The sequence below is a fragment of the Dromaius novaehollandiae genome, chromosome 4 (genome assembly GCF_036370855.1).
Source record: "Dromaius novaehollandiae isolate bDroNov1 chromosome 4, bDroNov1.hap1, whole genome shotgun sequence".
Lineage (NCBI taxonomy): Eukaryota > Metazoa > Chordata > Aves > Casuariiformes > Dromaiidae > Dromaius > Dromaius novaehollandiae.
In genome coordinates this window covers 43,593,671-43,611,464 of record NC_088101.1, presented here as the reverse complement: position 1 = coordinate 43,611,464, position 17,794 = coordinate 43,593,671, and the positions used below count along the sequence as shown (strand labels likewise).

Here is a 17,794-nt window from a genome sequence, read left to right as displayed (position 1 = left end):
CACTTCTTTTAATCATAGTTTCTCCATGTAAATTTCTAAATTAAATGTATTACAGCAGAAACTATCTACTAGGCTGAAAGACATTTTTCATATTTAAACATTTCTATATTATATTTTTGTTCAAAATAATTTAACTGTTCTTTTATGAAAATAAACTGCATACACAACAATGCAAAGATAACTAAGTAAAACTGAAAAGAAACATTGTCAAGAAGTGTCATTGAAAAAGTAAATTATGGAAGATAATGTAGAAAAACAGCTAGCAGGGTTAGTATAAACTGTAGAATCTATAGGGCATAGACTGGAAGAAGCTAGATTGGACTAGGACAATTGTTTTAGAGTAGTCCTCGAAGACATGAAAAATAGCCTAAGGAAAAATAAAGCACATTCAATAATTATTACATGCATCTTTACAATAATTTGAATGAATATTAACTTGTAAATTTAAAATTATAAGAAAAAAGACATTTGGGAATTGACCAGAGGGTCAAATTTTTTATTCTAATCCACTGGAATCAAAGATGTTTAGATGGTAACATTGAAAGTATTGACTCAAACATGAAGGAAAATGAGTAATTTTTCTTTTCTGGATATCTGTTCATTTCAAAGGATAACCACACTTTCACAAAATGTTATTTACCTTGTTAAACTGCAGTGAGATTTAACTTTTCTCTCTAATCAGATCCAGTCCTAAATAGCCTTTCTCCTGCAAATAAATATCACAGCTCAAAAACCAAACACCTTATTATTGATTCGGGGTTTAATAAATTGTTAAAATAAAAGTTATATTTTATTCTGTAGACAAAATGTATTAGGCAAGATCAAACATCCCTGCCATTTCAAAAAATAAAATCTGGATTTCAGATTATTGTCAGCTATTCTGGTTTAATGTTTGTGATGATTGATATTTGCATCACAACTTTGTTGCCAAGATATAGAGTATAATTATTGTACAGATAGTGAAATAATTATGATAACCTTTTTTTTAATCTTTCCCTGTAGGATTTTGGAGATGATGGGTCCTTGTACATTACTAAAGTTACCACAACTCATATGGGAAATTACACCTGCTATGCTGATGGCTATGATAAGCTCTATCAAACTCATTTTCTCCAAGTGAATGGTAAGGAAGGTTGTTCTAATTACCAAGTCATAAGAGACTTGGATTTGGATTTTATTAAATAGACCTGTTGTTGCTGCTGTTGTATTTTTTTAATATTGTGTTACAGTTCAAAAGAAAAGGAGATATGATTAATTTTCCTCATTTTTCTATAAATGAGCTTGCAAACAATAAAATATAAGCATTTTCATTTAGTACTCCTATATGAATAATACTTATTAGAAGAGGTAAGATAAGTCTAAAGGACTTGTTCTGTACTGTTCACTTATGTGCATGATTAACATGTTATCTGTAAAACAATAATTTTTTATTAAAAAATATAGTTTTGAGTACCAATTTAGTAGTTCTGAAGAACACACACTAGGTCTCTTGTGTTAAAAACATGTTGCATTTAATATAATATTCATATATATTTATATGTAAGTATATATTATAGCTATATAATATATAATGGAGTATATATAATGAAATGTATATTCTATATATATTATATATAATATTTGCTGTATATATTTATATTAAAAAGATATGGTACTCTAAAATCTGTTTGGAATTGATGATGGGTTGAAAAGTCAGACTTGACTTGCTCCTCTATATCATTCAGATCATTTAAAGCTGCCTAGACAAATTGCCTGGTCCGTATTTGCTCTGCTCGAGAGCTGGTGTCCCATAGGCCGGCACGAGAGTGGGACCTTCCCATACCATTTTGGATGCTGCTTTTCTGGGGAGCAGGGGAAAGCAAATAGTCCTTTAGAGCAACAGGATCATGTGCTGTTTAGAATGTGCATGTTGTAGATAAACAAAGTCAAAAACATTGAAATTAAAGCTCTGGTTAAATGAGCGGTTCTTCCATCGTTTATATCTACATTGAAGCAGCAATCTTCTTAAGCACAAGTGTGATAGTCAGTACTTACAGCCGTGATAATGACTAATTAATATGATGACACTTCCAAAGTACAAGCGTGATGGTCAGTACTTATAGCAGTGATAATGACTAATTAATATGATGACATTTGTATTAACAGAAGAGTCAGATAAAGGTTAATGAGATTATGAGGCTTTGTTGGCCCTAAAATCTAATGTAAGGGTTCTATGAAAACAGTGTAATTAGATTTTAAGCTCTTTTTTCATGTGCATTTGTGTAAATCTGTATTTGCTTAGAAATAATATTTATATAATTTGCATGGAATACTTTGTGAATATTTTACATGTATGTATATTTTAACTTTAAGATTAAAGGTTTTAGGACTTTTTTTTTAATCTACAGGTTTTGAATTGGCTTTTCCAATGCACAGGAATAATTAGCTTGCATTGAGATCATTAAGCAATACAGATAATCAGCACTGTAAAAAAAAGAAGGTTTATGGTTAGAAAATTCAATCTTTAATTCTATATAAGCAATCTGTAAGTGAATATTTTAAGTAATATTGTAATAAATTGGTATTTAATCCTTTTTCATACAAACTATAAAAAGACCAAGCAATACAAAACTATCATGGTACAGGAGTAAATGTATCACTAAATAATGATAATTATTGGCATTTTATATAACACTTAATATCTTCAAAGTGTATAGTTTTGTGAACATATGGTTTTGTGAACATTTCTACTTTGGGGGCTGGTGGGTCTGGTACAATTGAGCTGAATTACAGTACATACCTACAAAAAATATTTCTCCTACTATTTTTTGAGGACTAAATAATGAGGCCAATTCATAATTTACATTCTTATGAACAAAACTGTTGTTTTGGAACTTCTGCTTTAAACTCATGATGCACTTCTTTGGAAATTATATTCTGTGTATAGCAGTATAAAGGGTTTATCAGCACAACATGCATTAATCTTATCTGAGAGGGACTGACACTTTCAGACATATTTAAGAGAAGTAGCCACATGTCTGTTTGAACTGTGAAAATATTATTCAGCATAGAAAGTCTTCAGGATGCCCTTTTTCAAAACTAAAATGGGCTGATCTTGTTAATTCATGAAATCGTTTCTTGCTGAGTCTTCAATTCCACTAGAAGCCACTTTTTCCTCAAAATATTTCTGTAATCAAATGGTCATGCTAATAAGAGTTTGAGCCCATTTGTTTTTTTCCTCCAAATATCTGTGACATTACAATTCATGCTATCAGGGTTTTCTCCTTTACTGCTGTTGACATCATGTAGCATAAAACCCCTGAACCAGGAGGTCTGTTCTCAGATAATGATGGGCATGTTTAATGGTTTTAATACTAGTAAAGATAAAGATGAGCTATAGAATTCAGTCTCTCATAAAATATTTATAATACTAACCCCCAAATTTTTCTTTAAAATCCTTCTTTACTGAAAAAGCAAACAGTGCAAATAGATCAGTATAAATGCAAAGGTGAGTCATCTGTACTTGAGAAGCACTTATGTTATTTCCCTCATGCTTGCTTGTTAGCCTCTGATTTTTTTCCACAGCAACTATCCAAGAGACTATATGGGAATGCTGGTTCTTTGAAACAAAGTAGTAAACTGTGGCCAAAGCAAAATAATTGTAACAAATATTCTCCTAATATTGGTCGTTTTACTAGCAGGGAGTTACTCCTCTCTACAATGCTCTTTCAAGGTATTAACCGTTATTCAGTTAACCGCTTTATGTAATAATTATTCAGCTATATGGGACAGCAGAAATTTATATAACATTTAAATTCAGAAAAAAGAATAGTTTGAATAATAAAATGGGATTTTTTTTTCCTTATGGCTGGACTCTATTGCTTATGTTAATTGGAAGTATTAAAGGATCATTGTTAAGAGTAATTACTGCTTATTGTTATGTTCTTAGGGTTACATAAACATGATATCACTAGAACAGTTTGTGCAAACAGAAGTTTTAGATGGTGTTTCTTCTACATCTGAAATACAAGCGCCTTGAAAATTGCTATTGGAAAAGCTGAAATGACTAAACAACATTGGCCTTTCTCATTCATTCAGTGCTTACCAAGTCATGGTTACCAAGTCATGGATCTATGCTGTCCATACCCAGGGATGTTAATCTTATTGATAACAAGGACAGTTACAGTCACAATACCTAGATTAGTTAAAATAATTATTTATAACTCAGTTTTTCTATTTTACAAGTGGAGTGTGTACACATGTCATAGACTAGATTTTTCAAAGTGTGAACTTGAGGAATTTTACTCTTGGTAATGCGTTTTTGAACAAAAAATATCATCAGTTATATTACAAAAAAGAAGACTGCTTTAAAATTCAAACCTGCTCTACAAACAATATGAATTTATTTTGTATGGTACAAGTTAGCTTAATAAATATATAACACTAATGTGAAATTTTTCTTTCTGATTATGTAGTAATGATGATATCCTACATCCTGTGTACCCCTCTGTGGATGGGAGAACACCACTAAAGGGAATAGCACCCACTCCAGAAGGGTGGGATAATAAAAGAAAACTCAGCCATACCTTCACTTCAGGGTTATTTCGACCTTCACATTTCCTGACCTTTGAGTGGTTAATTTAGCAAGAACAGCATCTTCTGAAGCAGGATTCTTGTGTTGTTGATTGTTATGGTTTTGGTTATTAAGTGTTTCATTGTCTTACTGATTTTCTAAAACTTTGCTAAGAATAAAAGTGGCCAAAAAATTATCATCTGCGTACAGCAGATGCCTACATCTGCTACAGCTTCGGCACCTACAGCCTGGTTTAGCTGATAGCAAAGAAGGATGCGTAACTCATCCTTCATAGGCAGGAGTATATATTTTAAAGGCAACACGTATCTGTCGGTTTCCTTCAAGAGGGATTGTAAGCCACCTCTATTGAAGTTCAGGTTTCTGTTTCCAGGCTGTGTATATTCCCAGTGCTGTGTGAAGCCTTGTAAAATAACAATTTTTGCCCAAAGCACAGAATTATTAAAATGATGTGTTTAGCATGTACAATCTGATTTGGGAAGTAAACAAAAACAGGAGCAACAGCTGGAGTCATGACAGACTGATGCTCTTCATTATAAAATACTGCTCTCAGTTGCTTATAACTTTGTGTAATTTAAACCCTTCAGGCTGAAATATTCTGTACTGGATATTTGCCTAAAATATCTATTTAATTTTCAGCTAAATCATCTGGGGGTTTCTGAGAAGGAAGCTGAGGGAAAATACACTGTTTTTTCCCCCAAACTAAACTAATATGTATCTTGTTTTCTATTCACTGAAAATTCTCCAAAATTTGACCTTTAGAATTTTCTCGCTCAGTAGAAGTCTATCAGGCTGTGGCAGATTTCATACGCAAGGAGAGTATTCCATCACCTATTCCATCCATACTCTGTTCATACGCAGTGAGGATATTCCATCACAGGTGGTAGGTGTGCAATGACTTGCAGCGCCTTACATTTAGTCCTAGAAGTGGTTGTGTTGCTGAGATGCTATGGGCTGGGCCTAAGAGCAGGAAATAACAGCAGTACTCTCTGTAAGGATACCCAAGCAAGACAGAGAAAGAAACCATTTCGTTTTGATGCAGAGGGAAATCCACAGCAAGGGGTAGATCGCTAAAGGAAATAGCTCATGTCGAGAAATGCTGAATGGGGCAGAGATTAAAACTGGGCTTTAGTGAGGGAACCAAAGTAGGACTGGGAGCTGAAAGAGGCTCAGGCCACCTGAACACGCAGTCCTGAGTGGGGCTCGCTACGAGGAACGCAGCAGGGAAGGCATGTCTCAGAGCAACCTACACAAATGGTACGGGAAAGGACACAGCTGGGAGGAGGTGGAGAGGAACAGGAACGGGAACGGCAGGCTTGAGATGAACAGAAGTAGTGAGATCTGTGCCCATAAAACAAATTCCCTTCCAGAAGCCAGATGGAAACCTTAAATCCCTAGTTTTTATATGCCCATGCTCTCAGCTGGTAGTCTAAGCTGAGACAGTCTAAGCAGTCACAGTTCTTACAGTTTTCATCTTCTTCCATGCTCTTTTCATATATTTTTGTAGTTTGTGTGTAGGTATTATGGATAATATCTAACGTATATTATTTGAAAAGACCTTTATCTCTTTTTTTTTTTTAAATATCCCTGAAACCTACCGTCTTTCACCTCCTGAGATGCAGTACATCTGTGTATTTTTTACAGCGAAGAAATCTGAGGCATTTCTATGCTCTAATAGGACAGCATGCTGGGACGTTTCTTGTAAACAGTTGGATAGCATTTGAAAATATTTAAACTCTTGCTGAAATTGTCACAGTTAATTTTTGATCTTGTTATCTTTTTTCATTATCAACTGATACTTCATCCTCTACCCTGCTGTGGTTTGTGACACCAACTAAGTATTTCACATTTTTATGACTATATTAAATAAAAGTTTGGGGAATAGAAAATATGTCTCTTTAACCTTTGTTACAGTTTTTTTTTTCTTTTAGAAACACCCTCAAAATAGTTCTCTCTATATGTAATTGAAGATATGATCACTGATTATTCATGTAAAAAATCTAAATAGCAAGGTAATCATTGATTACAAATAGGAGTACGTCCACTGTGATATCATATGCCCCCTCTTTGCCATTACTGGTGTGATATATAGCAGACTTCGCTGATAGGCATGAATAGTAACTGGTTCATAAACCTTGGAAAAGTGACCATTCTTATTTTTTGCTAATAGTGAAACTCAGAAGACTAGTCTGGCCTACATACTGCAAGAGTTGAAAAAGAAATTATTCAAGCCAGATGAGTTAGCACCATCACTTAAATATTGATCTGATCTCAGCCTCAAATTCAGATAATGTGAGATATTCTATGATAAAATCCACAGCTATCCAGTCATATGTATAAAGCATATAATATGAATTTGATTTTCCAAAATGGCTACATATACTTATGTATCTATGCTGGTTAAGATTAATAATTCAATTTATCATTCTGTTGATCTGCCTAACAGGTAAGAAATACGATATCAAGTAATCTATATGACATAATAAACTTAGTCTCTAATATTTTTATTACTTCCAAATGGGTAGCTTTTCATTCTAGGACTATTTTATTAATTACAATAGCTAGAAAAATAGGAGGCTCTAGATTAGATCTGAAAGTCCCCATAGTCCGTTAGCATATATCTAATGCTCATTCCATACATTTTAGAAAAGGGGCAAGAAGTTTTTCAGTAAGCATAAGAAATCCCCTATAGACATGTTAATATGTGTAATCTGGGATCTTGAGGTTTTACATGACTTCAGAATAGTATCATTTAATATAACTAAAGATAGTATTAAGTGTTATAAACAAGATTACATTAGTTGTACAGGTAATAGGGATTGCTAATAGGTGCTTTGGGGAGTGAAAAAAGGTGGAGGTGGAAAAATTAAAAGGTTTGTGAAAAATGACAATTATAATCTCTGTATATCACATTATAATTTACTGGAAGATCCTGGTACATTCTACATTATTAACTTTTTTAAATTAAGAAATGTAAGGAAAAAATACAAATCTTATTACTAAACCCCAGAACTACTGAATTAGAATTCAGGCTTGTTTGCTGATACTACAAGCAGTGAAAAGAGGTATTTGTTATAAAATATTCTTTCTGCTTCATAAATTTATTGTGACAGAATTCAGTGTTAAATGTCACTGAATATGTGACTGATGTCAAATCTGTGCATTGCAGTGTTGTTATATATAGCTGCAGGAGTCTTTAGAGTTGCTGATAATTTGTTTTATTAAATAAAGATAGCATTCTTCTCCACTGAATGGTAATTATTTTCTGCCTCTAGTTCCACCAGTCATCCGAGTCTATCCAGAGAGCCAGGCGAGGGAGCCAGGTGTGACAGCTAGCCTTCGGTGCCATGCTGAAGGTATTCCCAACCCGCAACTTGGCTGGCTGAAGAATGGAATTGATATTGCTCCTAAATTATCCAAACAGCTAACTCTTCAAGGTAGAGGGGCATATTTGTTATTTTATATATATACAGGTTGGGAATGTTTTATTGTCGTATATTTTCTGTACTAGATCTCATCCTTACACAGTTTTAACCAAGGGTTGAAATCTAAACGCTTCAGGAGACATATTCCAGTTATTCCCCAAAACACATCATCTCTGCTTTCTCTTTATTGGAATATTGGTAGTATTTATTGGCAGGATTATCATCAAAATTCCAGTACGCTATTCTTTATTCAAAAATGTGCAGCTTCCTAGTACAGCAAGCAGCCCAAGAGCCTGTCCCAACTACAGTATTATTATTTGTCACTACAACTGTATTAATATGGTACGCTTCTATTTAAATTAGAAAACAATATTTTTGTCTGTAATGAAGATTTTATTCTATTGCAGTGGTATTAATCCAATTATTTTTCCTGAGACAAGATATAAATTTAGATCAGAACATGGATCAAAGATCACCTTTATTGCAGCTCAACTGAAAACAGAAAAATACAGTTTCTAAATTCATGAGAGTTTAAGTGAGAGTTAGGGACCTGGTGAAAAGGACAGGAGGAGAAATATGTGAAATAGATGTGCTGTTGTCTGAGGGGTCTCAGCAGATCTCCAAGGGAGATGCAAGGGCACCACGGGGGGGGGGGGGGGGGGGGAAGCTACACAGCTAAAGGAAAGCTGAAATTTTAGACAACAATAAAGGCCAGTTGGAGAGATTCTATACATCTTCAGACCTAGGTGAATTTGGTGAATCTGCCCACCTTGCCATCCTGCCCAGCTTGAAGCTTTCTTGCTTCCTGCTGTCATACTGATGATCTAATCTGCTGTAGTAAAAGATCTTGCACTGCCAGTTTTCTTTCTCAATCTTGTCCCCTTCATGTGCAAAGATAGGATATGTATTAGGACAGAACAGAAATGAGACTGCAGAGTGAGAAACAGTGGGAAAGGTGGACAACAGCTGCTTCTGAGAAGAGAGAGTCTTGCCTTCGCTGTAGATGGCTAGCCCTATACTCTTTCACTGCCCTCTCCCAGATGTGTGTGAGCAATTGTCTCGCAGAAACACTTTCTCCTGTGAGCGCGTCTGCCTCCAGTGCACTCCTTTTCCATAGCTGCATTCTGTTGATTTCTGCTGTAGGGATCCAAGCGGAGAGGTTTTTTTCTGGCCTCTGTATCAGATATTACTGATAAATAAATAAGAATGATTCTTCTCTAAGCAAAATGCATCTAATTCCATTTTCTTGAATATATTTATTTGAAATATAATTTGGACAGTATCACTGCATTTTCTTTGAGGGTTTTTCCATCCAGTTCCCAGAGTTAAACTATCTATGCACTAGCTTCAGGCAAAAGATCGTCTAAGATGAGTATTACACCACAATTCAGTGTCTTAGTCCACATTGTGGAATACCTAAATTAAATAATTTCCAAGTCTAGTTTTTAAAATACAGATCTTACAGCTGAACAAGTATACTATGCTTCAACTGCAGTGAGTCAATGTTTGCATCGTTATTCACATCACGTTATTTAAGTCTTGTGCCTGTGAGAGCTGGACTGTTCGACATTCCTACTCCATTGGACATAAACTCCTCATTTGTGTGCAAATACTGATTTTTCATGTGCCCAAACCACCTATGTTTATTTTGCCAGAGGTTTGTCTGAAAACACTCCTGAAATTATTTCAGGGAGTAGTTTCCATAGACTCCTGCATTGACCTAGATGTAAAATTCTAATGTGCCTGCTTTTCTATTTTTGCATGGCATTCATCTGAAAACAAAAACAGCTGCCTATGGTTGCTAGAAACAAATAATTATATTAAAATTATTATTTGTGTTAAAAATTTAGCCCATTAGGTTCTGTGGAAACCCTAGTTATTTTGTAAAAAGCCAGTGATAAAGTGTTAAATGATCAAATGCAACATAATGAAAACATAAAATCTTCCTGCAGGAGTAGGTATGCTGATTTTAAAGATGCCCATAATCATTTAAGCAGGTATAAAAGGCCAGATTGATGTTTGGTTCCAAATTGCAAAATCAACTGAGGTATTCCTGTTATCTGTGAGATGAATAATAGTATATGTAGTTTTCTAACCCACTGAATACTTTTGGAGTAGTTTGGCATGCCTTCAAGTTATGAATTCAGGATGGAAAATGGTTTAATTAGCATAAGCTGAGAAAGCCTTCTGAATATATAATCTGAAAGCACTGTAGCAAAACTAAAATTTCTTGTTTGCATGCTGAATTTTTTCTCTCCTTTCAGCAAATGGCAGTGAGGTTCACATTAGCAATGTGCGCTATGAAGATACAGGAGCATATACTTGTATTGCAAAGAATGAAGCAGGGGTGGATGAAGACATTTCTTCTCTTTTTGTGGAAGATTCTGCTCGAAAGACCCGTAAGTGTTCTGAGAAATATAAAAATACATGTAATGCTTGCTTAACGTTAAAAGAAAATTGGTATTAAAAATTAGCATGAAACATTAACTAAGTTAAAATAAGTATATCTAGATAGCTGATTAAAAAATAATTGTTTAAATAGTGATGTCCAAGAGTCATTGAAGCAAGAGTACATAATCTGAAGTTTATCTAGGAGTGAAATGAAATCTCTGATTCAGACTGTGAATTGACATATTTTTCACATTAATGTTACGATTCGTATAGTTTCCTCATGAAAGGTTTGTCACATGTGAAGGGAATATGAAGGGGAAAAAGGAACTGGATGCCTAGATAGGGCAGAGGAATACTCTTGGTGTGTTTCTTGGGGTGGGGGGGGAAATAAAAAAAGAAAGACATTTTCCAGTTTTTCTTCCTCTATGGTCTTGATGTATCAAGAGTCAAACTTGGCCCTTATGACATGAGACAGGACTTGATCTCAGCTGCTGGCGTGCTAAAACAGTTCCGGATCAGCCAGCCCATGCAATCTTGTGCCCTTGATAGCTGCCGTTCTCCAGAAAGCTGGAGCAGCAGTGCTACCATTCACTTGCTAAGCTGGGAGTTCACTGTGTCAAAGAAATATATATACCACTATCCTGAAGTGGTTTTCTTTATCCATCTTTTGCCTGAATAGTAGTGGGGCTGATGCACCCTGTTAACTTATCTGTCTTGATACTTCTTTCCACTTCCTTTTCTTTCCTCTGCTCAGAAAAATCCGTTCTTGAGTTTATACTCCAGCTTGAGTCTTTTTTCATTTAAAAAAAATCTGTTATTTTAATGAATGCTACATATATTCATTGGAAATAGATCTAGTAAAATGATAGTTATTTTACTAGTAAGTCTGATTGCATTAACCTAAGGGATTCCCATTTATCTGGAAGCTTATTCAATAATGATGAGTATTCAGAAGACACTACAGGCAGAATTAGTATCCCTGCAAGCCTGTCTGACACTCCCTAGCAGAAAACACTGAGTTCGATTACATATAGGTTTATTAGGCTTTAAATGTTTGCAGGGAAATCTTCCATGCAGGAAAATTTTATAACCCAAAGGTTAATATATTTACATAGCTGTTTTGAGTAACACTAGTTATAGCTGTCATTTCAAAAGTCTTAGTCTTTCTTTTTTTTTCTTTTTTTTTTTTTTTTTGAGTGTCAGACATTCTATGAAGGCAACTGAGGATAAATTGTTGTTTTGATCATTTTGAAATTCTAGTAATCTGGTGATATGAAGTAGCTGTGTCACCTCTTTTCGTCTTTAGCAGTCCAGAAAAAAAAAGGTGTGACTGTTACCAAGTTACAAGGCCTTGAAAAACTGGAATTTGTCTGAGGAGACTTGCTTGGCCTTAACAAAACAGTTGTATTTAACTGTTGAGATTCCCTGTAGCTGTTATTCTAGACCTGATCTACACTGATTGTGTTCCAATGGGAATAGCCACACCTATGCAAAATACTGCTTTCAGGACTTATAGTATGATGCAAGAATTTTAGATCAGCTAAATTTACAGGGTTTTTAAAATCACATACCATGCAAGGAACAGTGCTTTCAACACTTGCAACAAATGCTTTCAAGTCCACTAGCAATAAGGTGGAAGCTGTTAGGATAACCATCAGTGGCATGAAAGTTGTGAATGAAGGAAGATGGAATATATGCCTAACTATTTCTAAGACAATTCGTCCAAAAGACACAGACTCTTTCATTCCTGGAAAATTCATTTACACTAAGTTCTATGTCACGTGTTGAAGACAGGCATTTTATCATTGCGTACTTACAAGTCTGAACATGGTTTTCTAAAAATTGGTGGTTGTATATGTACAGGCATAGTCCATAGACGCATCATTATATCAATAAAATACACATGCAACAGGTACACATTACACAAGATGCTTACTCTGGTTACTTTACTCTGGTTCAAAAACCCATTTCTGTGCAAGCAAAGGTAAGTGCTATTGAAAAAGAACGATTACTGTCAATATCAGGATCACAACATTGGTTTGCCTTCACAAGTACAAATTTTGACAGACGTTGAAGGTGCTTGCTCATTTTTTCCTGGAAGTGCTGTTGTGCTCCTGTTTAAAAAAAAAAAGTCCCTTTACAAAGAGAACTCTCTGGTTTAATAAACTGAAATTACAGTGTAAGAGCTTTATAATTAACTCTTTTCTGCATGTTTTTATACTTCTCAAAACACTGGTTCATGGACCAAACTAGGGATTACTGGGTAAGAGAATGACATAAGTAAAACTATCTGGTTAAGACTTTGGACTTTTGTTTCTCCCCTTTCCCCCTTAAATGTAGTGTTACTATCCTCTAGTATAATCTAATGTCTGCTGTTGAGGCCACATTCTTAGGTCTAAGGATATTCCCTAGCTAATGATATAAATGTGATTTCATGTGATCTAATATAAATTGTGCCTGCTATAGATTATGGTTTGGGTTTTTTTTTTTTTTTAATAATTCTGCTTTTATCCTCCTTTAAGGGAATAAAGCAGATGTTTATTTTGTTAATCAAGCTTTTTGTTTGTTGGCCTTCTTTTTTTTTCTTACTGGACTACAAAAGCCTCCCTTCTAGAAATCTTACAATAAAATATTGCTTTGGGATGAAAGCAGAACAGCTTCTCACTAGCTTGTCAGTTAATCTGGGCTTCTCTACTTTTTAATGTCACACAGGATAAAACTCTTCACAAAATAAAAGCATTGCAGATTGTTGAGTTGGTTGGCTGTTGAGAAAGTATTGATAGCTTTTGTAGTGGACCTCCAAAGTATTAAAACTATAATTGCATTGCATTAAGCTTGACAGTAATTTTATAAGCCACATAAGGAACTTAAAACATGATGCTATTTTTACCAATGTATGTATTTTATTTCCTAGAAAGACAATGTTCAAAGGGAATGTTAAGTTCTGCACTTATCCAAGCCACTGTTTATATGCATATGAACACTTTTGGCAATTAATTTTAGTTTGCATAATAAGCTAAATTTTTAGTAGGTATCCGTGGAATCTCATTTTTAACACATAACAAATTTGTTGTGTGTAAAACTCAATTCTGTGTTTTGAGAAAAATGTAGTATATGTGGCAGAACAGACATGGCTATCCCATTCCTTTGGTGATGGATAAGTCTTGCTAGTGTAAACAACTCCTCAGAGAAAATCTTACGTTAGAATCAGTGCCATTATTGATAAAAGTAGATCGCTAAATAATATACAATGCTTTTCTTCAGCCATGTGGCTAGCAATATTATCAGATTGTTAGGCTTTCAAAGTTCACAGCACTGGTTGCAAAATATTTAATGTCTGTGTCTCTATTATAAACAGAAAAAAAATGGAATGAAGGGCCTCTATTGAATTGCGGGAAGTGTGATGCTAGTAGCAAAAATAAGAGAGTGCAAAGTATGACTTAGAGAAGCAAGGGCATTATGTGTTTGAAAGTTTCTAGTTGCTAGCACAGAAATTTGACACACTCCAGTTCTCAAGAAAAGTCAGTCTACTTCGAGGATAATGATTTGTCATCAAGATGGTAATTTGAGATTGAAGTGAATGAAAAATACTGTGAAAGTGGTTTGTCATACAGATCTGTTAAATAGATGCCAGCACTAAACACTGAACAATTGTTCTGTCATACATTGGTGAGACTTTTAATAAGGACGACAGTCTCAAGAATAGTTTGGCCTCTTAGCACGTAAGCCTTTTACAATGTGCACTAAAAATAAAACTTCTGAAAATGTGTTTTCATTTTGGCATAGTCTCTGGTGAGAGGAATTAAATAATTTTCTTTAAAATAGCTTAACTTCAGCATATTGATTTATCAGTAAATTCATTTTGTAGCTGAAATTTGATACATTTAACATCTGTGTCCAAATACTTGCATGTTATTTGATAGAAATTGTTAGTTTATATTATCTTGCCCCAAACATCTGTTATAAGCTCTGCTGATAAATGTCTGGTACTATCTATTATTAGATCCTGTTTAGTTGTTCAAATGTCAAACATTTAGGTTGAAACATTTCATTATTGCTGTCTCAAACAGAAATTTTTTTTGTTTTTCTTTTTTTTTCTAATATTTCTGCTAATATACTATAGCCGCTCTTGAAACAGACATTAGGTGGAAAACATGTTTTTTTTCCTCATATTAAGAATGCTATAGTCATTTTGCTGAGAGCTTTCCACATCATAGCCTGGGACTTGATATTGGCGATTCATGCGGGGAGGTTGTCACGGGAATGTACTGCAACTACAATAATAATTTCTCAGAGCTGGACATAATAAAAATCTCCAAACAATCTGTGATTTAGATATAGAGTAGAGACTTCAGAGTCTGGTAGCTTTCTGAAGATGCCATCTGCACTCCGTAGACCCAGTCTTTAGGACTATCAGAGCAGAGAGGACTCTCAATGTGAGTGTTTTTTCTTTGCTCATGGGGCTATTGGGGCATGAAAATGAGGATACTTCATGTGCTCTTGGCTTCTTCAGTGAGCCTCCAAGTAGTATCTAAGGGAATCTAGGCAAGGAGGAGGGCGACTTGAGTATAATGGGGGTGAAAGAGTCTTGGGGACAGTGCAAAAGAAAGTTGCTCAAAGCAGAGGCCAATAATGTACAGAAGAAATGGAGGAGACAAGCAGCGGATGGATTAGTGAGAATACTTAAACACCGAAGGAGGGAATAGATGGGCTATGCCAAAATGAGAGAGAAAGGGATAGAAGCAGAAGAGTAAACCCATCTCTTAAATGCTACATAATAATTCCTTACAAGATATGGATTCACAGCCCGGGAATCACTGCTGTCTTTATTGTCTTGTTGTCATTAAATAACCGTGATTGCACAGTGACAGTGTGTGTGTGTCTTATACTTCTGCTCCTTTTCAGTCCATGTGGAGAATAACACTATTTCTACTGCTAATTAAAACAAATGAGAGAGGTCTCTGAGGATATTCTGAACTTGCTATTGTACTAGTAAGTGGAACATTGTTTTTAACTTGCCTTTTCAAAAAAGGCAGCATATTAGAATATAGTATATATTAAAGGAAAATCTGTAAACCTGGGAAATAAAAAATTAGGCAAAAGGTTTGTAGGTAAAGTAATATATATTATTAGGTAATTTAGATAGCATTTATTTGTCTAGTTGTACATGTATCATTTAGACCATCTTTGACAGAAAGTAGTTGGTTTCCCTGGTCTAAGTGTTTAAACACAGTTTAAGAGATGAAACTTTAAGGAATTATTTTCTTCAGGCTTTGAAGTGTGCTGCTTCTGTATCAGACCTGAAGGAAGGGCTTGTGTACATGAAAGCCTGTCTGCTTTTCCAGCTACACCAATTGGTGAAGAGCCTGGCTCCGTCGTCTTGATGGCCTCCTCATATGTACCAAAAGTTTGCTGATAGGTGCCTCCAAACCCTTTTCTTCTCCAGGCTGAACAAGCCTAATTCTCTTGTTAATTTTCCCCGTTGTGCATATGTTTTATGCTGTGGTCTTTGTTCTCCTTCCCAGCCAGGCCTGTGCCTGAAAATTCATAGGATTTTTTAATCTCTATTGGAAAGACTACTTTAGTCTAAGAAAACTTGGCCTTAAGCTGAAAGTAGATGTTTCATGAGAATGCTGTAATGTAACTGGAAACTGCTTATGATCATTATGATGTTTTTTGGCTTTTCCCACCAGATATTGATCTCTTCTGTGTTAATTAACATCTTAAATTAATATAGAAAACATGAATACTAATTACCTCTGTATTTCTGATGCCTCTTCATTGGCTCCTGATACAGCTTTTCAGAACATTCGTTTTAACACATTATGACTTTTGTACTCAGCAAGAAATATATCACATACATAGCGAACAGATCTGTACATCCTATTCCTGCAGCAGTAGCATCTAAAATATTTATGGGTGTAAGAACTGTGCCATTTTAACTCTCCAGAGATTGGAAACTCTTTCTGTGCTGTGAATTCCATTTTCTCTTAAGTTTGTGGTTAAAGCCACCAGGCATGAGAGGTCTGTGAGATAGCTGGATAACCCTGAGGTGACTGGTAAAAACCATTCTGGGGGATAATGATATAATGTACATCTCAATGAAGATAAAAGTGTCTCCCCCGCTGTCATGATCTTCTAACAATACCTGAGAGAACTGATCTGTGTTGGAAAGAGTGTCTGGTGTAATCACATCTGTTAGACACCTAGCAAATTAAAATCTGGTTTTAGTTTCACTACAATTTAGTTAGATTTTTTTCAGAACAGACGTTTCATAGATTCATAGAATTTAAGCTTGACAGAACCACTTTATCTAATTCTAATCTATCTAAATTTCATCCTGTTATGCCTGAATACAGATCTAATGCTATGTTTGCTTAAAGCGTATCCTCCCAGAAATGCATTTAGACCAGAGTTAAAGATGAAAATGGTTAAGATAGCACCCACTGCCAGTTCCTCTGGAATACACTCCACCACCGTCTTCTCCACCAATGACTTCATATTGAAAACTACTTTTTGTGATCAATCAGTTTGGCAGTGCTTAATTCAATTAAAATATATTTGACTACTATTTTGTAACTCTAATATTTAATCAGAACATTTTGTGGTGAAAAACTAGATGTTTAGAAGAATTCAGTTTTACAGCTGTATAAATTTTTACATTAACCAAACTTGTAATCTCTTCAAAGAATATGATGAGTTTTTTTTGATAAGACCTGGTTTCTACTAAAACATATTAGCTGGCCTATAATTATGTTCTTGACCTTTAATTTCTTACTGAATTGAATTTTCTGTGAGTGTTGTCTATTCTTTTGTCTGGGACATATGTTCAACTCGAACTAGTTTAGAGCTACTTCAGGTATTATTATTATTTTTAATAGTGACATATACAGTGGTGCTCTTCTTGGACTTTGCAAAATATTCCAAAAATTATTCAAAATTAATAGCCAAATACCTCCTCAAACAACTTTTTGAAGCTGTTTTTATGTTCTTCATTTGGACCTGTTGATTTAAAATGTTTCTTTTGAGTACATGTTATTTACCACCTATTTTGTTACTTACAAGGTAAAAAGTATTTAGTCAGCTTTATGTGTTCAATTATTATCCTGCTTCTGTGCAAATACAGAACAACAGTATTTATAGAAGCATGTTGTCAATTGAACATTAAAAAACAAACAAACCAAAAAAAAGGCTGTCCTATATCAGTGCAATTCAAATCTCGAGTAGCTCTGGAATGAGGATGCTTTTCTTCCACCTCTAGCAGCCATTTGTGTTGATTTCCAGGGCCTTTGCTGCTGTGTTGGGTAAAGGAATATCAAGCAGCTGAAACTACTTCTGTTAGATTAAAAACAGGATGTTAAGTGTAGCTAAGGCTACTTCTCTTCCTGAGAGCTGCTATTTCTCAGTT

At 34.8% G+C, this 17,794-nt stretch overlaps 1 protein-coding gene across 7 annotated transcripts in view; it reads left to right on the top strand.

The window, feature by feature from the left end:
- The window catches only part of FSTL5 (follistatin like 5), a 323,974-nt gene that overhangs the window by 248,011 nt on the left and 58,169 nt on the right, over positions 1–17,794 (top strand). For all 7 annotated transcript variants that reach the window (XM_026120175.2, XM_026120174.2, XM_026120176.2 and 4 more), the window contains 3 exons: positions 1,003–1,123; positions 7,846–8,007; positions 10,260–10,394. In XM_026120175.2, coding sequence (XP_025975960.2) covers positions 1,003–1,123; positions 7,846–8,007; positions 10,260–10,394 — 418 coding nt within the window. The remainder of the gene's footprint in view (positions 1–1,002; positions 1,124–7,845; positions 8,008–10,259; positions 10,395–17,794) is intronic.